The sequence below is a fragment of the Diabrotica virgifera genome, chromosome 5 (assembly GCF_917563875.1).
Source record: "Diabrotica virgifera virgifera chromosome 5, PGI_DIABVI_V3a".
Classification (NCBI taxonomy): Eukaryota; Metazoa; Arthropoda; class Insecta; order Coleoptera; family Chrysomelidae; genus Diabrotica; species Diabrotica virgifera.
Genome location: NC_065447.1, coordinates 22462250 through 22486582, shown reverse-complemented (window position 1 = coordinate 22486582; position 24333 = coordinate 22462250). Strand labels below are relative to the sequence as shown.

Here is a 24333-nt window from a genome sequence, read left to right as displayed (position 1 = left end):
TTTTGTCGAAAAAAAAGTTCTTATCAAAAATATAGTCTATAAAAAATTGTGTACGCGTTAGGTCTCTGGATCTCGTAGAACCAGAGTTATAGCCAATGAAAAATAGATTCATATTCACCAAATTTCAAATAGAATATTTCGACGTAAAATATCCAAAAAATTAAGCACTTTTTGGGAAAAACCCATTATAACTTTTTTAAAGTGTTTAAAAAAGCTTTATTTCTATTTTTACAAAAATTTTCTAGCTTTAAAAAGCAAGATACGCTCAAAAGTTGGTCCTTTTGTTTTTGCAAAAAAAAAATCGGGAAGACCACCCCCTAATTAGCAACTTAAATGAAATTTATCGTTACCGCTCCACAAATTATTTTACTTATGTTGTGTTTATATGATCTGTAAGTTTCATCGATTTAAAGTGCTTATTTTTGAAAAAATTTGGTTTCAAAATAAAATTTTTAAAAATTTAAATTTTGAAAAAGATGCTTTTTTTCAAAATAACTTAAAAATTGTTAGAGATACCAAAAATCTCGAAAAACAAAAAAGTCAGATTTGCTTTTCTGAATATCATGTATTTTTTTGTTTTTCTGTTAGACAAAAATTGATTGAGATTTGGTGTTTCTAAATTTGCATACATTCGTGATCAGTGACTCGTTCAACCCCTTTTAAATACAGCCTTTTCAATAATAAGAACTTTGAACCGATGAAACTTACAGATCATATAAACAATATATACACGAGTCATAAAATTTGTGAAGTCGTAACGATTAAGTTCATTTAAGATACTAATTAGGGGGTGATTTTCTCGATTTTTTTAGCAAAACCAAAAGGGACTAACTTTATTTTTAGCGTAACTTGTTTAATTTTTTGATGCTAGAATTTTTTTTATAAAACAAAAATGAAGCTTTTTCTTAAACACTTTAAATAAGTTGTAATGAGTTTTCCCCGAAATGTGCTTCATTTTTGGTTATTTCACGTTAAAGTATTCCATTTGGAATTTGACGAATATGAACCTATATTTCATTAGCTATAACTCTGCTTGTACTAGGTGTAGAGACGTGATATATACACCATTTTTTACAGGCTATATTTTTGCTAAGAATGTTTTTTCGACAACATACTTACTATTTGAGTTATTTGCGAAAAACCGTCTAAAAGCGTGGTTATTTTGTTGAAAAAATGAACATACTCACTGCCAAATAACTCGAAAAGTATTGACTTAGTGAAAGAACTCTATAGAACAAAAGTTACTTAAAATTAGCCAGTTTATCGATTTCCTGACTTTCTTTGGACGAATATTTTTTCACCCCCAAGAGGGGGGTGAAAACCAACCCCAGGGCAAAAGCACATATCGGCACAATATCACTTTTTTTCTTTGACTTGTTAGCTAGGTGTATGCCAAATTTCATGTCACTCCAAGCGGTTCTTTAAAATTTAGAGGTTTTGCAATATTTTACCGTTAAAGAACGGACTATACAACAAAGTCCTAAAATTCTGAAATTATTTTTAATTTCTCATATTATTATGTACAGTCCCTAATTGTACAGGACTCTCTTAAAATTTTTCCAATGATCATCATCATTATCATCATCATGGCATCCACACTTCTAGCGGAGTGATTGCCGCCCTCTTTGGGCTCTTCCGATTCGTTTGTCGCGGTGAATCAATCCGCATTAACATTTTGGTTTTACGATTGGTTTTGTGACTTGGCATCTTCTACAATTTTTCTCCATTCGTTCCTGTTTTGCTTATTAGCCCAGTCGGGATAGCATTTGACCTTGCATTAGGAGCTGCCCAAAATTTTATTTTTCTAATCTTTAGGGAGGGTCAATATTAGTATAAATTTAAAATCTCGACTGAATTCCGCCGTTGCGTTAGCCGCCATCTTGATTTTAAACGAGAACCGTTTTTACTCAATATCTCCGCGATTTTCAATTTTTTGACAAAAAGTGTAGAAACTAAAATTGTTGAAAATGCGATTTTCTATAGTTTCATTTATTATAATTTTTTTCGTGCGGTCGATATTTTCCGAGTTGTGGGGGGAAAATAGTGACAGATGTAGCATAATTATTGAATTATTGAATTATCTCGTTTATTATTAGTTTTAAAACAAATATATACCTATACAAAAATGAAGAGAATTAAATTTTGTACAATTTTGATGCCGTACATTTTTTTTGATAAAATCAATATTTAAGGTAGTACGTATGTGGTAAAGGTGCGAGCGTAAGAATATCCCCACCATTTTCAACTTTTCGACAAAAAGTGTAAGAACTCAAATTGTTGCAATTAAGATTTACTACAATTTTTCGAGAGAACCAGTGGCGGGTCTATAAGGGGGGGAAATGGGAAAATTCCCCCCAACAGGGTCCAAAATTAAAAAAAAATTGTTGAAACATCACGATATATTAGCTGATATAAAACTTAAAATATCGACAGACCAATTCAACCAATCAAACCCGCTAGTTAATCAAATGAAGTGAACTTAATGCATATGCCTTTTTATGTCTTTTATTTACTTAGTTTGGTTGATGTTTCATTGGAAGTTTCAAAAATTGTATAAAATATAATTCTCTTTATTTTTGTTTACACTACTATTGATCTCTGCTAAAGGATAGAATTATAAAATTTGGGGCAGCTCGGAAACAAAGTTCAATTCAATAATTATGCTTCCCCCACCACTTTTTACTATTTTCCCATGTAACTCGGAAAATATCAACCGCATGAAAAAATTGTTAAAAAGAAATTGTAGGAAATTTTATTTTGAACAATTTTAGTTGAAAATGGCGTAGATAATGAACAAAAACAATTGCTATAAAATCAATCCGGTCTTACGCTCGCGCCATTACCGTATACGTACTACCTTAAATATTAATTTTAGCAAAAAAATGAAAGAGATCAAAATTGTGTAGAATTTAATTCTCTTCATTTTTGTATAGGTACATATTTGTTGTAAATCTAATAATAAACGAGATAATTCAATAATTCAATAATTATGCTCCAACTCTCACTATTTTCCCCTCATAACTCGGAAAATATCGACCGCGCGAAAAAAATTATAATTAATGAAATTATATAAAATCGGATTTTCAACAATTTCAGTTTCTACACTTTTTGTCAAAAAATTGAAAATGGCGGAGATATTAAGCAAAAACAGTTCTCGTTTAAAATCAAGATGGCGGCTAACGCAACGGTGGAATTCAGTCGAGATTTTAAATTTATACTAATATTGACCTCTCTAAAGATTAGAAAAATAAAATATGGGGCAGCTCCTAATGCAAGGTTAGGCCTGTTATTCGTCTAACCCGACCGGACTATTTAAACTGTTTAGGTTTCTGCTAATTAGTGCTATCGTCACCATACGCCACAAATTGCGACGTCGATGTTATAATTGTACCTTTTATTTCTGTAACTCTTATCGTTCCTTCTATGGCAACATTAAATAGTGACGTTGATAGAGAGTCGCCTTGTCGTACTCCACTGGCTATTTCTATATTTTTGGTGATTCCGTTATCTGTTATTATTGCTGCAGTCGATCCTTCCATTTTCATTTTCGTAAGCTTTATAAGTTTCATTGGTATATCTAAGTTTTTCATGTCTTTTGTTAGGTCGGGTCTTGTTAAGCTGTCAAAGGCTTGCTTGAAATCTATGAAAAGGATGTGAAATCGATATCATGTTAGTCATATTTCTCAATTGACTGTGTGATTATGTGTACTGCGTCTATTGTTGACATTCCCTCTCTAAATCCATGCTGGTAGTTTCCTATTTTAGTTGATGTAATTTGAGAGTTTTTGTCCAATTTTTATGTCAATATTTTTTAGCAGCTGTTTAACAGTGTTACTTCTCTATAGCTGTTGCATTTTGTAGTGTCCCCTTTCTTTAGAATCGGAAATATACATCTAGTTTTTCATTCTTCGGGCATTCTTTCTTCTTCCCAAATCCTTATTATATATTTATTAGTTTTATTAGCTCGTTTGGGATTTCATCTAGGCCTGCTGCTTTCTTTTGTTTTAGATTTCTTATCACACGTAAAAAGGCCTCATATGACGGATTTTCGATTTCGATTTCATCATCAAGGTATGTTTCTTCTGTAAATTCTGATTTTTTTTAATTTCCCATATTATTATGTACGGTCCCTAATTGTACAGGGCCCTTTTAAAATTTGACGGATGATACTTCATAATAATTTGAAGTTTGCTGTATCTTGCAACGTAATTACCGATATCGTGATTGAACGTGTTCCCCTGGAGAACCCTAAGGGCTCTATTAGTCTAGGTAACTGGTGGCGCAACTAGTGGCGCAACTAGTGGGCCCACCAAATTGTGAGCACGGGCAACTGGTGGCCGAGAATAGCCACCAGCAAAAATAATAAAATGAATTGGAATTGGAAAAATAATCAAATGCAATTGGAAACTTGTTTGTTATCAATTTTACGAAAAAAAGTTATTCTTCATAAAATGCTCTAATAGTATAAAATATAAGATGCAACCATCATATTCAAATTTTGTGAATTTTATACGAGGTATGTCAAAAAAGATGAATTTCGCTCAAGAGTAAAGTATCCTTATATTAAACAATATCGAAAAATGTTTTATAAAAGATGTTCGGAATTAAAAGCTATGTTTGAATATGCAATTACATTCTTCTAACTGAAATATTGTGAACTGTAAAGGTACTTTACTCTTGGACGAAATTCATATTTTTTAACATACCTCGTATAGAATTGATAAAAGTTTATAGATTATGATTGCATCTTAGATTTTAGACCATATAAAGCTTTTTGTAAAAAATAACTTTTTTCGTTAAATTAATAATAAAATACTTATAGATATTTGTAATAAAATGATGTTGGGTATCCGTAATTTAAAAAAAAATGCATTTTTTTTTCAATTAGAATGATGTAATAAAATTAATGCGTCCCAAAACATAGTTTTTTTAATTCTTAACAACTTTTCATAATAACAATTTTCGATGTTGTGAAATCTAAAGGTACTTTACATACAATTTTTTTGACATACAGTAGGAAAAATGAAAGAATACCCATGGACGAACATATAAAACACGCTGTATTTTCTGTACTTGCACTGGACAATTTTCTTTGTGACACGGTGACAGGAAAATACAGCGTGTTTTATATGTTCGTTCATGGGTATTCTTTCATTTTTCCGACTGTACTTCGTATAACACAGACTATGCAGAGCATTTTATAAAGAATATTTTTTTTCGTAAAATTGATAAGAAAAAAGTTTCCCATATGGTTCCAAGTTACGCAGAGATACTGTACCTATATATAAAAGCTCAATTTTTTTTAAATTTTCCAATTAACGTCACATTCTTATTCAGCATAATCAAAAACAAAATAGAAACATTAAATTAGGAAATGGTTGAATGCTCGAATAAATGAATTTTAAAGTCAAAAGGCAGATATCGAGCACTGAATTTAATTAAATCTTGCCCAAGTATACTTTCGCTCACAAGAGCATCCTCAGGGGCATCTGAAATAAGTAAAGAAAACGCCAGTGTAGAAGAGGAAAAAAGTTACCGACTTCGATAAAAAATCGAAGGTGATATGATAAAAAGTACACAAACGTTTCTAGACTTACTTCGTCAATAAAAAGAAGGTATCCTCGAATGTCATTTAATTAATATAAATAATTTTGGTGGCAAACTTAACTTAAAATAGAAACATTTTTGATCAAGGTAAAGTGATGAATTCACCGATATTTCTAAAATATAAAAAGAGCTTTTATTGTTTAAACAATGAATAAACAATTAACGGCTAAATCTGCGAGAAGAACTTTTTAATATAGCATATTTATAAATCAACAAAAAAGGTTTTAGAAAAATATACGCTTGTTAATAGAAAATATAGAAGTTAATAGAAAAGAAATACGAAGCACTCGATTACAATAAAAATGAACTAGTGGTGGCCGACACCAGTTGCTCAGTCTAAGGCAAGGCGCCCACTGAGGTGGAATCAGGGTTGCCAACGACCGAAGGTCGTTTTCTACTAGATTTATATATAAAAGCTACTAAATTCTACTAGATTGAGGATAAAATCTACCAAAATTCTACTAAATCATTGCTCATAAAATGACAATTGACAGCCAAAAAAGAAGAAAAAAATGACAGATGGCAACCCAAAAAAGAAGAAGAAATGACAGATGACAGCCGAAAAAAGAAGAAGAAATGACAGGTGACAGGCTATTTTGTTAATATGTTAAAAACAACAAAAACCATTTTTATTTAAAATATAATATTTTTTTTATATTTACATAAACAACATAACTGAAACTTCTAAAAAATAATTTAAAAACATGTTAAATACTTAGTATATAGAAAAATATATCCTCTCCAGGAGAAAGTGGTGAAAACAAGATTGATTTAATTAATAATACCATTGTTTATCTACACACTTGTCTAGTTATATAATGCTAATACCATTGTTTAAGAACTACCCTTTTTTAAACAATGCTAATACATTTTGTACATTTAATTTTTTTAAAGTCACTTTCTTGTGCTTAACACAGTTTACTATCCAAAATTTTACTTCAAAATTAAGTTAGTTTATCGTTTCGAATTGTAAACTTAGTTTAATGTAAAATTATAGCTTATTCCCAGTAAAAATAGTGCATTAAAGTTCATTTCTAACTCACAATAAACCTCAACTCCCAACTGACAAAATGCTGCAAGCATTGGCAATTTGATTGCACATATCACAAAAATATCATCTCTAAGAAGAAGTAGGTAAAAATAAGTTGTATTTAACTGAAAGGAAAGTTCTACATATATAAACATGTAAAAGATAAGTTCTAGGCAAACAAATATTAAATAGTAGATATATATTTTGTACAAAGTTCATTTTAACTTAAATATTTTCGATTTCCTTTCTAAACCTACAATGGTTTGTTTGATGTCTTTTGTAATGTCTTTCTTTAAAGGTAGGTATATCGGAATTAAAATAACATTTGTATATATTTTTTTTCTCCTTATTAACTTTTATTTAAAATCAATTTCTTAAAAGTTTTAAGCAAGGAAGGAGGAAAATCCAATGATGCTTCGTCTTATAGGTTTATTTCACTGTTGTATTAAATCTTGTAGCCACGTTCGCTTGAGTCTTCTGATTATTGGTCCATTAGCAGAAATGTTTGATCAGTTCGTTGTCTTGATTTCTTGTTCGACTTTCATAGTTGGTTGCTGTATTTTATCTCTTACAAAGGGAATATTCAAATCATTGCGAGATTACTGACATACCAGTATGCGTCAGTAATTGATCTAAGGACTTTTGATTGAAATCGCTGTATGGTTGTGATGTGTGTTAATTTAGCGCAATCCCACCAGAGATGGATACCATACATCCTAATTGATTTCAACATGGCTTTGTATAGTAGTAATTTGTTATTTAATGACAATTTGGATGTCCTACCAAGGAGCTAGTACATTTGTCTGAACTTGAGATCCAACTGCCTGCATTTCATTTGAAGGTGTTTGTTCCATGTTATCCTTTGGTTGATATGCAATCTAAGGTATTTAAGATGCAATGTAAATTAATTTGAATGCACAAATATCATGCTTGAGACGAGACATTGTGGAAAAGTTTAGTGATTTGTTAAAATTTTGGATTCAAAAGGAGTAGGAGTTCAATTCAACAGATATATAACATAAATGGTATTAACAATATAAACAGGTTAATACAATAAAACAAAGGTTTAAGTATTTATTTTTTAAATTATAATACTTTATGTATTAGAATCTATAAAGTTTTGAACCAAAAGTATTACACTTTCATTTGCATGCCCTGCTTTAAAAAGAACACCCCAAAGGCAATTCTTTACTATTATTTTTTTTGTCCTTTAAAAGAATTTGTTTATTCATACATTTTTGCTAGTTGTGGAAGTTCTTTTAATGGAATGTGATATAACATACTTTAAATGATACTTAATATCATTTCAAATCAAACAACAATATCATGTATGTATTTATAAATTTATTAACAAACTGCAGTTCAAGAAAAATAACATATTATCAACATTAGCCATTTACAGTAAAACCTCCGTTAACCGAAATAATTGGAGGTAGGCTGTTTTGGATAACAAGAATTTCAGTTAAAAATGACATTGTTTTTTGTACTCTTCTTTTATCAAATTACATAGTATTGGAGAGATATAGCCACAAAACATTGTCAAAGGGAAATACAAAAGAAAATAGAAGATTTCTTTAAAAAACATTCTTAACATGTTGATTTTCCTTAATTTTGTTGTTTTTTGTTTAATTTACTTTTTATTGATGAAATTATTGAAACTGAGCCATTTCAGTTAAACGATGTTTTGGTTAACGGAGGTTTTACACTGTATTTACCTAAAATGGCATGCATCATTTTAAAACAAACACACACACTGCACAAAAAGTTGCACTAGATATTCTCCTGGTTAAAAATGTATAAATGTACTGCCACAGCTTGTTCGATTAAATAACCGCAGGCTCAGTTGCCAGTATTTCAATGTTTTCTGTAAGCAACTGCAATGTCTGTAAAGCCGATATTATTTAAACAAAAGGTATCTTGCATTGCATCTCATTTCACATATTAATATGAAAAATATCTTTAAAATACGAAACCTTCTTTCAATAATAATTAAAGCAATTTATGATTGATTAAAGAGCACTTCAACTGCTGTCTGAAGATTCTGCAATGGTGCCATAGTCATTAGGTAGTTGAGAACTGGATATTCCCTAACAATACATTTTCCATAAATTCTCCATTTTATATACCCATAATATGCAAAAGTATTTAACAACTCCTAAAATAGAGTATGTATTTCTAAATGTACTTCCATATTGTAGGATTAGTATTATGGGTTATGTTGTTCTTTAAATGACAAAATACTTATTAAATTCAACGTTTTACTCTTTTCCATAATCTTATTTTACTTTTTATCTATATTACAGGTAACAAATAGAATTTTAGCACATTTTAGATGTTGTTATTATATTTTTTTACAAAAATAAATATTTAATGTCATTGTCATTTGTCAAAATAAAAGATTCCTTTAATTTCAACCAAAACCTACTAAAATCTACTAAATTTTCTACCAGATTCTAAAATCTACTAGATTTAAAATTTTTCCACTAAATCACAAGAAATTCTACTAGATCTAGTAGAAAATCTACTAAATTGGCAACCCTGGGTGGAATGGCCGTGGCCCGTGGCGTGGTATTGAGTAGAGGTGGCCGACTCGCTATTTTGATACAGCAGTTGCTTTTTCAGCATTATTCAACGTATCCATGTTGATATAAGAAAAGCAAAATAATATTTGTTTGTTTTGTTTCAAAAAGCAGTTTTGTTGGTATTTAATGAGAACATATAAATAATATAAATAATTATAATTATTGTTAAAATAATACATCTAAGTACGGATATTTTTTGAACTGACAAAAACAATATAACAAAATACATGGTGGTTGTAACATTTATATGGTCGTACTGTTTATTTAAATTTACTTTTGTTTTCACCCAATTTTGAAAAAATGTGAAACTTTGAATTACCCACGTCCGTCTGTCTGTCTGTCCGTCTGTAATCACAACTACTCCGTCAATATACCAGCTAGAATGACAAATGAGGTGTCAAATGAAAGCTTATAATCCAAGGATGGTACTAAAGGTGAGATATTTGACGTATCCTGTCTGCCGTCGGTCCGTCCGACCGCGAATATAACTCCTCCGTCATTATACCAGGTAGAATTACAAATGAGGTATCAAATGAAAGCTTATAATCCAAGGATGGTACTAAAGGTGAGATATTTGACCGAGGCGGTCTGTCCGTCGGTCCGTCCGACCGCAAATATAACTCCTCCGCCATTATACCAGGTAGAATGACAAATGAGATGTCACATGAAAGTTTATCATACAAGGATGGTACTAAAGGTGAGAAATTTGACCTAGGCTGTCTTTCCGTCCGACTGCGAATATAACTCATACATCACTATACCAGATAGAATAACAATTGAGGTGTCGAATGAAAGCTTATAATCCAAGGATGGTAATAAATGTGCGAAATTTTACCTAGGACTTCCGGTTTTAGAAATGCGACCAGAAGTACTGTTTTAAAGTCACCGGAATAGTACACGTGATATATTATTCGACGTTACTTTGCAAGAAGAGAATAAATATATACCTACTTTCGGTTCCATCACTGTCTGCTCATCTGTCTTTCCGCCCGCGAATACAACTCCTCCATTATTAATACAGATAGAATGACAAATGAAGTGCCGAATGAAGGCTTATAACCCAAGGATGGTATTAAAGATGAGACATTTGACATCGGACTTCCGGTTTTAGAGTTGCAACCGTATGAACTGTTCTAAAGTCACCGAAATAGTATAAGCGATATATCATTCGACGTGCCTTAGCAAAATGAGAAAAAAATTTTGGTTTTGGTTTTTATATCATTTCCGCTTAAAAAGTTCTAACCAGAATTGCCGCTATAGTCGCAGAAATAGTATATGTAACACAACAATCGAAGCGTATTGAAAAGTTGACTTTTAATCTTTAGTTCCTGTTTTGAAGTCATTTCTGTTTAAATAATGATGACGCAAAGTTTAGTCAAAATGACTCAAAATTAGTAAAATCGTATATCGATCGACGCAAAGTTACACGAAGCGTTCAAATATCGACTTTCAGTTCTACTTTCGATTAGTTTGGGTGAAAACCAAGGACTTACGAAGTCCAATTACTTGTTTTAACTGAGAATAAGCCACAATATTATTAGAAATTGAATTGGAAAGATTTGAATTTGGAGGTAAAATTAAACTTCCACTTCGGAAATTGCTCCAAATGAAATATATAGCAATGCCCTGCACATTCCTAACTAATAACATCAAGTAAAAGAGTATTGAAAAGTACGTGAGTAGTGTAGAACATACAGTTTTCCAAAGTTTGTTTCCTCTTCAGGTGACAGCCACATCTTTGATTTTTTTTTAAATAGGAAAGTACATAATGTGACACCTCATTTAAAAGCCTTTGAAATACTGATTACAAAAATATATAATACTTTAATCCTTTTTGAGAGCGTAGGCGCAAAATTTCGCTTGAATTATTTTTAAATGCATTTATTTTTTTCGAATCCTGAGAAAACTAATAAGTGTTTTTGAAAAATTTAAACGCAGAATACAAGACTACAGTATTATCGAGGATCCAAAAGTCTCTGAGGAATTCTATAATGTTTATTTTAATAAAAAGTTACAGGGGCGAAAAAAAAGAGAAAATTGAGTGTGATATTTAATTTTAAATATATCACTCTAAAGAAACTTTTTGTTTATTCTAAGGGACTTTTGTCCCTCGGTAATAATGTAATATTTCATTCTGTGTTTAAACTTTTCAAAAGTACTTGTTAGTTTTTCAGGATTCGAAAATATGATTGCATTTAAAAAGAATTCAACCGAAATTTTCTGCCTACGCTCTCAAAAAGGATTAAAGTATTATACATTATGGTAATCAGTGTTTTAAAGGCTTCTAAATGAGGTGTCACATAATGTACTCTCCCATTTAAAAAAATCAAAGTTATGGCTGTCACCTGAAGAGGGATCGCGCAATTATTCTTAAAGTCATTTTAAATCAAGTATATCACATAATTTTTGCGGAAGTGGATTATACAACAAAACAAATTCATATTCAATGTAAATAAATAAAAACTTTAGAAATAGAAAACAAGAATTAAGTTATAATCTTAAGTTAAAGTAAATAATATAAACAGTAAATATAATAAAACAAATATACTTATAATAAAGAATAAAAACAAATATGAAGTATTATCACCGCAACTGTCAAATAAATGTTACCAATTTATGCTAAAATGTCACATTCGTTCGATTACAGTTATAGTGTGTTCCGAAGAAATGTGCTTCATAAAAACGCTTTATAGTCCATTTAGGTATACAAATGAAATGAAACATATTATTGTGTATTTCTTTAAGTTAACATTAATAGAAATCTTCAAATATTATTTCTACGCGTATATAATAAAATATATCTAGTGGCTGTAATTCCCGTGTACTCGGAAAAATGACTCTAAAAAAGAACACACCTACCGCCAAAATATTTCGTGTTGGTATCATGTGACGTCACAGGCTATGACGCGGATCACGTGCAACGGTAAGTAGATTAGACGAAGTATAAGTAGGTGGGCACTGTATAGAAATTTGTAGAAAAGTAAAATAATTTTACCACCAGTAAATTTGTCGGCGAGTTTGTATTCATAACAGTTGTTATAAAGTATTTATTAACTGAGAAACCCTAATAATATAAAACAGCTATACAGGCCTTTGAGGCATTTGCAATAAAGCATAATACCCGATATAATTTAAATTTTTAGGATATTGTAGGTAAAAATTTATTCGTTTAGTTAAAAAGTATTATAAACAGCGGTATTATTTTATTAAAAGATATTTCAACAAACGGATAAATTTATTACGGGGTAGGCGCAAAATCTTGGTCCAATGCTTTTAAATGCATTTTTTTTTTCGAATTCTGAGAAAACTAATAAGTATTTTGAAAAATTTAAACTCATAACGAAAGATTACATTATTACCGAGGGCCGAAAGTCCCTGAAAACTTTTATAATGTTTATAATTATAATATACAGGCGTGAACAAAAGAGAAAATTTATTGTGATTTTTAATTTCAAGTATTTAATTTAAACTAAACTTTTTGTATATTTTAAGACACTTTCGGAACTCGGTAATAATGTAGTCTTTCATTCTGCGTTTAAATTTTTCAAAAATATTTATTGGTTTTTTCAGGATTCGAAAAAATGAAAAAAAAATGAATTTAAATAGCATTGGACCAAGATATTGCGCCTACCCCCTTAAAAAGTAAATGGAAACGTTTCGGGACCTCTAATTTATATTCAATAAACAGGGATATTCCTATAACTGGTACTTACATTTTAACTTGTTGGATTTTTGAGATGCTAGATTCAATTCTTGATTTGACTCTCTGCCATAATGTGTCAATAGTCAAATAACAAAGCTAGCAATATATAATAATTATTAATTAAAGTGCTTATTAAAAATGGCAAATAGCCGAAAAGAGTTTTACCGAAAAATCCAGGAATTAAAAAGTTTCTATATAAATAAATATTTAATATATTTACGTTAAATTGTTGATCGTCTTGTATGATTTTAAAATTTTTAAATACGTCCTCGTATATTGCAACACAAACTCAACGTGGTTACCATTCGAGTACCACTCGAAAATTAAACCTGCTGTCGATTAGTGGCAAGGGGACTGGCGCTACGGCGCGGCACTTCCAAAATACCACCCCTTCAAGTTCAAATCCTTTTTATAAACGTTAAAAATTGCAAATTTTTATTTTTTTTGCCAGATAGGATGCACCCAATAATGATGTTTTCTCTTCTTTGGATTTTTAGCATTGAGGTTGGCAAACTAAAGAAATAAAAGTTAATCGGTGCTACTATATGGTACTTAGTCTACCGCGCTGTATTATAATATTACAATGCTGACAAAAAAAATCTTTACAAAGTGAATAAAACGCATAAATCATAAGAATTATTATTCTAATTTCACAAATTATGTATTAATTAATTACAAATAATTGAACTATCTAAGTCCTAGGTTTTCACCCATGGGGATCGAAAGTAGAACCGGAAGTCGATATTTGAACTCTTCGTGTAACTTTGCGTTGATGGATAAAACATTTCGCTAATTTTTAGTCATTTTTACTAAACTTTCGGTCATAATTGTTTAAACGGAAATAATTTCAAAACCGGAACCAAAGATTTAAACTGGACTTTTCAATACACTTCAATTAATGTCACATGTACCATTTCTGCGAATCTGATATGGTACTTCGGTTAAGAACTTTTTAACGGGAAATGATATGAACCCAAAAAGCATCCGGTTCTTCTTCTTCTTGAAGTACCGTCTCCTATCGGAGGTTGGCTACCATCACAGCAATCTTAACTTTGTTGGCTGCAGCTCTGATCTATTGTATTTGTATAAATCCTCCTACGTCCCACATTTCTTTTTCCCGAGATATTTCCTTGGATTATGAGCCTTAGCGGGGAGTACTTTTCCCGTCTTATTATGTGGCCTAACTTCCGGTTAGAACTTCTTAACCGGAAATGATATAAAAACCAAATTTATACATTTGTTCTCATCTTGCTAAGACACGTCGAGTAATATATCTTATACTATTTCCATTTGCCACCATTTCGGTGACTTTCCAACGGTATTTTCCTATTGCAGCTCTAAAGCCGCAACTCTGAGGTCAAATTTCAAATATATCACATGTACTATTTCTGTGTCTATAATATAGCACTTCCGGTTAGAACTTTTTAACCGGAAATGATTTAAAAACCAAAAGTATACATTTGTTCTCGTCTTGCTAAGGCACGTCGAATAATACATCGCTTATACTACTCCGGCGACTTTAAAACAGTACTTCCGGTGTATTCTAAAGCCGGAAGTCCTAGGTCAAATTTCTCACCTTTAGTACCCATAGTAACTATATAAATAATAAATATATAAATATTACAACCAAATATTTTTTCTCATCTTACTAACGCACGTCGAATAATATATCTTATACTATTTCAGTGACTCTCCAACGGTACTTCCTATTGCAACTCTACAACCGCAACTCCGAGGTCAAATTTCAAATATATCACATGTACTATTTTTGTGTCCATAATATGGCACTTCCGGTTAAAACTTTTTAACCGGAAATGATATAAAAACCAAAAGTATACATTTGTTCCCATCTTGCTAAAGCACGTCGAATAATATATCGCTTATACTACTCCGGCTACTTTAAAAAAGCACTTCCGGTTTCATTTCTAAAACCGTAAATTCTAGGTCAGATTTTTCACCTTTAGTACCATCCTTGGATTATAAGCTTTCATTTGACACCTCATTTGTCATTCTACCTGGTATAATGACGGAGGAGTTATATTCTCGGTCGGACGGACCGACGTACAGTAGCCTAGGTCAAATATCTCACCTTTAGTACCATCCTTGGATTATAAGCTTTCATTTGACACCTTATTTGTCATTCTACCTGGTATAATGACGGAGAAGTTATATTCGCGGAAGGACAGACCGACGGACAGACAGCCTAGATCAAATGTATCACCTTAAGTATCATCCTTGGATTATAATCTTTCATTTGACACATTATTTGTCATTCTACCTGATATAATGACGGTAGAGTTATATTCGCGGTCGGACGGACCGACGTACAGCAGCCTAGGTCAAATATCTCACCTTTAGTACCATCCTTGGATTATAAGCTTTCATTTGACACCTCATTTGTCATTCTACCTGGTATAATGACAGAGAAGTCATATTCGCGGTCGGACAGACCGACGGACAAACAGCCTAGATCAAATTTATCACCTTTAGTACTGTCCTTGGATTATAAGCTTTCATTTGACACCTCATTTGTCATTCTACCTGGTATAATGACGGAGAAGTTATATTCGCGGTCGGACAGACCGACGGACAAACAGCCTAGATCAAATTTATCACCTTTAGTACTATCCTTGGATTAGAAGCTTTCATTTGACAACTAATTTGTCATTCTACCTGGTATAATTACGGAGGAGTTATATTCGCGGTCGGACGGACCGATAACCAGCCAGCCTAGGTCAAATATCCTACTTTTAGTACCATCCTTGGATTATAAGCTTTCATTTGACACCTCATTTGTCATTCTACCTGGTATAATGACAGAGAAGTTATATTCGCGGTCGGACAGACCGACGAACAAACAGCCTAGATCAAATTTATCACGTTTAGTACTATCCTTGGATCATAAGCTTTCATTTGACACCTCATTTGTCATTCTACCTGGTATAATGACGGAGAAGTTATATTCGCGGTCGGACAGACCGACGGACAAACAGCCTAGATTAAATTTATCACCTTTAGGACTATCCTTGTATTATAAGCTTTCATTCGACACCACATTTGTCATTCTAGCTGGTATATTGACGGAGGAGTTGTGATTACAGAGAGACAGACAGACAGACAGACGGACAGATGGACGTGGATAATTCAAAGTTTTCACATTTTTTCAAAATTGGGTGAAAACAACAGTAAATTTAAATAAATACTACGACCATATAAATATTACAACCACCATGTATTTTGTTAAATTTTTTTGTCATTTCAAAAAATGTTCTTACTTAGATGTATTATTTTAGTAACAATTATTATTTATATGTTCACATTAAATACCAACAACAATGCTTTGTCAAACAAAACAAACAAATATGATTTTGCTTTTCTCATATCATCTTGAAAATGTTGAATAATAAAAAATAAAAAAGCAACTGCTATATCAAAATAGCTGGCCGAACCATCTCTAATAGCCAATACCACGCCACGGGCCACGGCCATTCCACCTCAATGGGCGCCTCGCCTAATAGGGTCCATATAACATAATGCCCCGGCTTGGTGGCGCCACCAGGCCCGGTTACCCGGCTGGTGGACTGGTTCGGCCATCAGATCGACAACAATTTCTGGTGGCGCAACCAGTTGCCGTAGTCTAATAGGTCTCATTTACTTAAATGCCCCGTGACGTCATGAGTCACTGGTGGAGCAACTTGGTGGCGTCACCAGTTGCCTAATATAATAGCGGCCTAATACGTGCAACTCTATAACAAACTACTTCGTTAATATGTAGTATAAAGTTCTTACCTGTACTTGGCCTTTCCGAGATTCTGCCTCACACTTGAAACGTGCACTTTGCTCTTTCTGAACAATCACATCCTGCGGGTCGATCACTTTTAAGGACAGGTTTATGTTGGGAGTTTTAACGGCTTTCCCGCCAAACGCTGCAACAAAAATGTAAAATTAATATAAAATTCTTTTTTATATATCTTTTCCAATATTCGATAACAAAAATATAAAAATATGTACAGAGTTATTCAATACATTTTGACCCCCCTGTAAACTGCTTTATTTACAGAATTAGAAAAAAATGTAAAATACAAAAGTTATTCGATTTCTTAATTATGATTTTTTGACATATATATCATACTAGTGACGTCATCCATCTGGGCGTGATGACGTAATCGACTACTTTTTTAAATAAGAATAGGGGTCGTGTGCTAGCTCATTTGACAGGTTAATCAATTCCCTATTCAGTAATATAAACATTAAGATGATTATTTATACAGGGTGTCAAAAAAATTTTTTAATTAAATTAATTAACACAAAAAGAGGAATGTATGTAATTTATTTAATTCAAAATACATTCTAATGCTGTCATAAAACAGAAATAAATGTTTATTGAACAAATAAACATTACTTTTCACTTAAATTCAATGGTCAACTGCCGCCCATCTGCCTCTTGGCAGTTTGACATTGAATTTAAGCAAAAAGCAATGTTTACTTGTGCAATAAACTTTCAGTTCTGTTTTGTAACAGCAGTAGAAAATATTTTGAATTGACACCCTGTATAAATAATTATCTTAATGTTTATATTACTGAATAGAGAATTGAATAACCTTTCAAATGAGCTAGCACACGACCCCTATTCTCATTTAAAAAATAGTCGATTACGTCATCACGCTCAGATGGATGACGTCACTAGTATGATCTATATGTCAAAAAATCATAATTTAAAAATCGAATAACTTTTGTATTTTACATTTTTATCTAATTCTGGAAACAAATCAGTTTACGGGGGGGGGGGGGGGGTCAAAATATAGTGAATAACCCTGTACACGAAAATCAATTTAGATTTTCATGATAAGCATCTGCTTCATCGAGTTACTTTTCCGAGACTTTTGTGGTGAGGAAGCGGAAGTGATTTTTGTGAGGACGTGTAAGACATTTTTGGAGGAAGCGAAAGTTATCCGTTGTCAAAATAAGTGTATATATCGTCGTTTGCAACTTATACCATTTTTATTAATTTTATCAAACCGGAAGTGAGTATTTCTGTTTCGAAAATTTTTGCCGTAATAGCTTTAAGTTCTTAATCGGAGCCCTGCATCAGTCTTTCTCTATGTACCACAGTTTTTTCAATCTAAAACTGGACAGCCAAAAGGACGGATGGACTAGCATAATCTATAGCAGGGGTCACCAATTAGTTTCCCTGAGGGTCCGTTTGGAAAACCTATGACACTTCCGGGGTCCGGATTTATACTGCCTGTGTCTGACTGTTCTGATTCGGTTTCTTTGTGGACTCTTGTTAAAAAATATCCCCTATAAACAAATCAGAAGGGTGCCGGGCGAAATTTTTGGGCAGAAATTGTTTAATATTTTTTTAACAAATTCAAAACATCACCTCTTTGCCCGCGAAAATATGTTTTAGCATATTTGGGTCATTTAAATAAAAAAGATCTGTCATTTTATTAAAACTTAAGAGTTTTCAAGCATCGCAAAAGCATATTTTCGCATTTTCAGATTTTAAATCGCTTATAACTCAAAAACTATCAACTTTTCAGAAATATGAGAAGAGACCTTTATTGTTTATAATTACCTAAGAAACCTAAAAATATTTTGCCTTTCGGGGCAACAAAGTAATTTTGAATTTAAAAAATTGTTTCACCCTGCACCCTTCTGATTTGTTTAAAGGGGACATTTTTGAACAGGAATCCGCAAAGAAATCGAGTCAGAAACATTTTTCATACGAAAGTGGCCTCACACATGGACTAATATGGAAAGGAAAACTAATATTATTTGATTGTTTTTTGGTTACTGTATACTTTTCTGTAAGTTTTCTTGGTAGAATAACTAAAATTAAATTCATTGTGTATTGTTTTGATGTTATGTATTATCAGTATATTTTGAAAACACCAGTATTGTAAATTAATACTGAGAATATTTTAAAAATTAGGAATTTATATTTTGAATGGTAATGAAGTTTTTAGACATTTTTAATTTTGTAGAAAGGAAACTGAGGAATTTAAAATAAATAATCATATTACAAAATGCTAATTATTAACATGTTATCTTTTCTACATTAGTTTCAATGCAAGGTGTTTGTTGCAAACTTATTAAATCTGAAAATTATTTTAATTAAATGCACATCTGAAAAGTACTCCCACGTAACATATAGTAGAGAGGAAATGAATATAAAAAAATGCACATGACAATTTTATATTACAGCTTACTTAATTTCAAAATTAATGATTAGTAAGTATAACAATAAGGGGGAAAAGTCTTTACAAAATTAAATTATCAGAGAGAAAAATGACATTTTTTATGTACAACCTGTCTGAAGTTTGAAGTGAGTTTAGTGCAACTGATTCTCATTAGGTAGTTGAGATATTCATCCGTTAGCTGAGATATGTACCGATTATAAAGTTCATTCTTGATAAAGCGGCTTCGCACACACAAGTTGAGCCAAACATAGTACACAATTTCATGGCCAAACATTTTCAAAATTGCCAAACACTGGGTATATTCTGAATTTATTGACGGTCCGCACAAAAACTAGTTCATAGTTCACGGTCCGGATGCGGACTGCGGTCCGCTAATTGGTGACCCCTGATCTATAGGATCGAAATTTTGTTTTCGTGTCATTATCTCTATCCAACTACTACTATTACATGTTGGTTTATAAAGTTCTTCGCCGTTTTCCGACTTCCAATCGCCACTTCGTCCGGTTGTTCCATAATAGGTCCTCTATACCAGGGGTCTCCAAACTTTCCAGCCTTAGGGCCATACTGATTACTCCTGTAAGTTCCGAGGGCCAAGATGGCAACACTGCATATTATTAATTTTCCTGTATTTAATTTTTTCCCGTAAAATAACGAATAATTTAATTTTTTGTAAGTGTGGTAAGCTGTCAACATTATTAAGTATGTCAAATATTCACCTATTTTTGATATATTTTAATTTAATACAAGGTAGACATAAACAAACAAAATATTTCCACCAGTGGAAATCTCCAATCTCTCCCGAGATTGTCCACTAATAACATAATTATTCTTTCTACTATTTTTCAACGCCATCGTTAGAAATTGTCACAAACACACTTAACTATCCGAAATAATAAGAAGTCTGACAATTTATTGATGACAAATTTTGATACTCGTTTCTCGGACTTTGATGCCATTGCGAATCAAATTAAGATTTTTCAGAATCCTTTTGATGCTGACATTGAAACCCTAGCCCCGGAACTTCAAATGGAAATGATTGATCTTCAGTGCAGTGATATAATTAAGAAAAAATATGAAAACTCATCTTTGTTGGAATTTTATAAGAGTCTTCCACTGACACAATTTGATAATTTGCATAAATTTGCTCGTGGGCTGTTTTCCGTTTTTGGTACTACTTATTTGTGTGAGAAAACCTTCTCCAAAATGAAGTACACAAAAAATGTATACAGATCTAAATTAACTGACGAGCATCTTAAATCTCTTTTAATAATTGGTACAAGTAAAATTAGTCCACAACTACAAACTATTGTCGGTGGAAAATCTCAATTACATACATCTCATTAGCATTTCATATGTCATGTTTGTTATAAGGTATGTGTTGTTCATTACTTACAATGTATAAAATGTTAGTTGGATTCATTTCAATAATTTGTTAGTTATTATATGCTGAAGTTAAATTTACTGCATAAATTATACATGTCTTTACTCATTACCATTCTGTGTTTCTTTATCCAACTTATCACAAACATTTTATTTGCTATAAAAAATATTAAGGAGTTTTCAAGTATGTCTCCGCGGGCCGGACAAAATCTGTCTGCGGGCCGGATGTGGCCCTCGGGCCGTAGTTTGGAGACCCCTGCTCTATACTATAGGTCAGGTCCTCATTACTTCTATCCAATTACTCTGGGTTAATTATTAGCAAAATTCATGGAAAAGTTATTTACCAGCAATTTTATTGCTGGAATCGAATTATAAGATCCTCCATATTAATAACATAGGTATGCAAAGTCCGCAGATAGTGTGCTACTTTTTTTATAAACAAAATGGCGCCGACAAATCGTATTTTTTTCAATTATTGCTCTATAACTCCGAAGATTTTAACTTTACAACAAAAACACCCAAATAAAAATTCACCGCAATTAAATTCTGCATAGAGATATGTTTTTTACGATTTGCTCCGACGAAAATTTTCCTCGGAAAATGCGGGTTTTCCTAACAAAAACTCTAATTTTCAAATAAAGTTTTAAGTAAGTAATTATTAACCAATAATTAAATAACTTCGTGACGTCAAAGCTTTCTTGGTATAGATGGTAATTCCAGAAGCCGGTGAAAATTAAACGAATATTTTAGCAACAATTCAATTGTTAATTAACAATTTACGATCGCAATAATAACCAAAATAATCATGATACATTCATCAAACTTATAAAGATTATAAAGATGAGATGCTTATTTAATATTTTATCGACAAAATATAAATTTTTCGTTTTTTTGCATAATCTTAAAATTTTGAAAAAAAAAATAGTTATAATACGCTGGTCTAATTAGTAAAGTACAAAGAAAGGTTATTAACCAGCAATTTTATTGCTGGAAGCGAATTATAAGATCCTATATATTATTAATATAGGTATGCAAAGTCCGCAGATAGTGTGCTACTTTTTTATAAACAAAATGGCGCCGACAAATCGTATTTTTTTCAATTATTCCTCTATAACTCCGAAGATTTTAACTTTACACCAAAAACACTCAAATAAAAATTCACCCCAATTTAATTCTACATAGAGGCATGTTTTCCCGATTTGCTCCGACGAAAATTTTCCTCGGAAAATGTGGGTTTTCCCAACAAAATTTCGAATTTTCAAATAAATTTTTTGGGTCAGTAATTATTTATCAATAATTATATAGCTTAGTGAAATAAAAGCTTTCTTGGTATAGATTATAAATTCAGAAGACGGTGAAAATGAAACGAATATTTTAGCAACAATTCAATTGTTAATTAACAATTTACAGTCGCAATAACAACAAAAATAATCATGAGACATTGATCAAACTTAGAAAGATTATAAAGGTGTGATGCCTATTTAATATTTTGTCGACAAAATATAAATTTTTCATTTTTTTTTGCATAATCTTTAAATGTTTAAAAAAAAATTGTTATAAACAAATTAACATTTCTCATAAATTGTTTATTATATTCTAATTTTAAAAAATACTTAAAATGCGTATTTCATAGGTCTTGAAAATGAATGCTTTAAAAAATCTTTCCAACCATTTGCAAAAAAGTTACGAAACAGCAAAGTAAATATACGATTTTTCCGTTGTTTATAATTTGTTTTAATTGTTTCAAAGCTTAAAAGTGAGTCTATGGTACTATCTAATTACTCACAAAGAATGTCAAAAATTAGTGCAATGGTTATATTTTAATCAAAGATTAAAAATACTTTTTTTTTTTAATTTTTAGCGCAAAAGTAGGCCTGATACAGAGTCGGAGCTAAAATGTTCACTCGAAGCGACTGACACGCAGCATACATTATTTATTAAAAGTGTACGTCGCGCGGCCGGTCGTCGCTCCGAGTGAAAATTTTAGCTACAGTACTGTATTAGTCTACTTTCGCGCGTGTAAATTACAAAAAAATATATTTATAATCTTTAATTAAAATATAACCATTAAACTGATAATCGATATTTTTTTGTAAATAATTAGCTTGTACTTTAAACTCACTTCTACGCTTTGAAAGAATTAAAAAAAATTATAAACACCGTAGTAATCGTATGTTTACTATGCTGTTTCATAAATTTTTTGCAAATGGTTGCAAAAAAGTTTTAAAGCATTCATTTTCAAGATATTTGGAATGCACATTTTAGCTATTTTTTAAAATTATAATATAATATAAACTTTCTGAGAAACGTTAATTTGTTTATAACTATTTTTTTTAAACATTTAAAGATTATGCAAAAAAACAAAAAATGTATATTTTGTCGACAAAATGTTATCTCATCTTTATAAGATTTCAAAGTTTGATCAGTGTATCTAATTATTTTGGTTATTATTGCGACCGTAATTTATTAATTAACAATTGAATTGTTGCTAAAGTATTCGTTTAATTTTCACCAGCTTCTGTAACTATAATCTAAACCAAAAAGGCTTTTAAGTCACCAAATTATTTAATTATTGGTAGATAATTACTTATCTAAAGCTTTATTTGAAGATTTTGTTGGGAAAACCCGCATTTTCCGAGGAAAATTTTCATCGGAGCAGATCGGAAAAAACACTTCTCTATGCAGAATTTAATCACGGTGATTTTTTATTTGGGTGTTTTTGTTGTAAAGTTAAAATCTTCAGAGTTATAGAGCAATAATTGAAAAAAGCACGATTTTCGGGAGCCATTTTGTTTATAAAAAAAGTAGCACACTATCTGAGGACTTTGCATACCTATATTATTAATATATAGGATCTTATAATTCGATTCCAGCAATAAATATGCTGGTAAATAACTTTTCCCAAAAATGGCCTATTCTCCGATATCAGCCCAGACTAAATATACACTAATAAGCATCAAAATTAACGCAACACCTTAAAAATGGGACATTTTTTATGTCTCGTATTTCCTAAACTTATCCTATTTTACTGATTTTTAAACAGGTAAACTGACTTAAACAGGTAAGTGTCATTGTATACCGGGTGTAACAATGATAGTGTGTTCTTGCCTCAAAGTTTGGAACACTCTGTAGAATATTCTAGCGTATATAAAATATTGAAATTAATACTCAACTGTAGCCTTAGGCTTTCTTAACATTTTGCTTTTTGATTCATTCGCTTATGTGGGATAAGAAAAAAGTTAGGTTCCTTTAACAACTAGCCATGTTATTCATTAATACAGGGTGTTTCTAAATAAGTGCGACAAACGTTAACGGGTAATTCTGCATGAAAAAATAATGACCGTTTGCTTTATAAACATATGTCCACAAATGCTTCGTTTCCGAGATACGGGATGTTGAATTTTTTCTTACAAACTGACGATTTATTTATTGCTCTAAAACCGGTTGAGATATGCAAATGAAATTTGGTAGGTTTTAAGAGGTAGTTATTGCGAATTTTTTGACATACAATTAAGAATGTTATATTCATCATTGGCGTGCATACGGGATGTATCTAAAATGTTTATACCTGAATGCACGCCAATGGTGAATATAAAAGTCTTAATTGTATGTCACAAAATGCGAAATAACTACCTCTTAAAACCTACCAAATTTCGTTTGCATATCTCAAGCAGTTTTAGAGCAATAAATAAATCGTCAGTTTGTAAGAAAAAATTCAACATCCCGTATCTCGGAAACAAAGCATTTGCAGGCATATGTTTATAAAGCAAACGGTCATTATTTTTCATGCAGAATTACCCCTTAAAGTTTGTCGCACTTATTTAGAAA

At 31.4% G+C, this 24333-nt stretch overlaps 1 protein-coding gene across 1 annotated transcript in view; it reads right to left on the bottom strand.

Annotated features, from left to right (window-relative positions):
- The window catches only part of LOC114332988 (protogenin A-like), a 470567-nt gene that overhangs the window by 88670 nt on the left and 357564 nt on the right, over positions 1–24333 (bottom strand). Inside the window, exon 2 of the mRNA XM_050651312.1 lies at positions 16712–16848. Within this exon, the coding sequence (XP_050507269.1) occupies positions 16712–16848 (137 nt within the window). The remainder of the gene's footprint in view (positions 1–16711; positions 16849–24333) is intronic.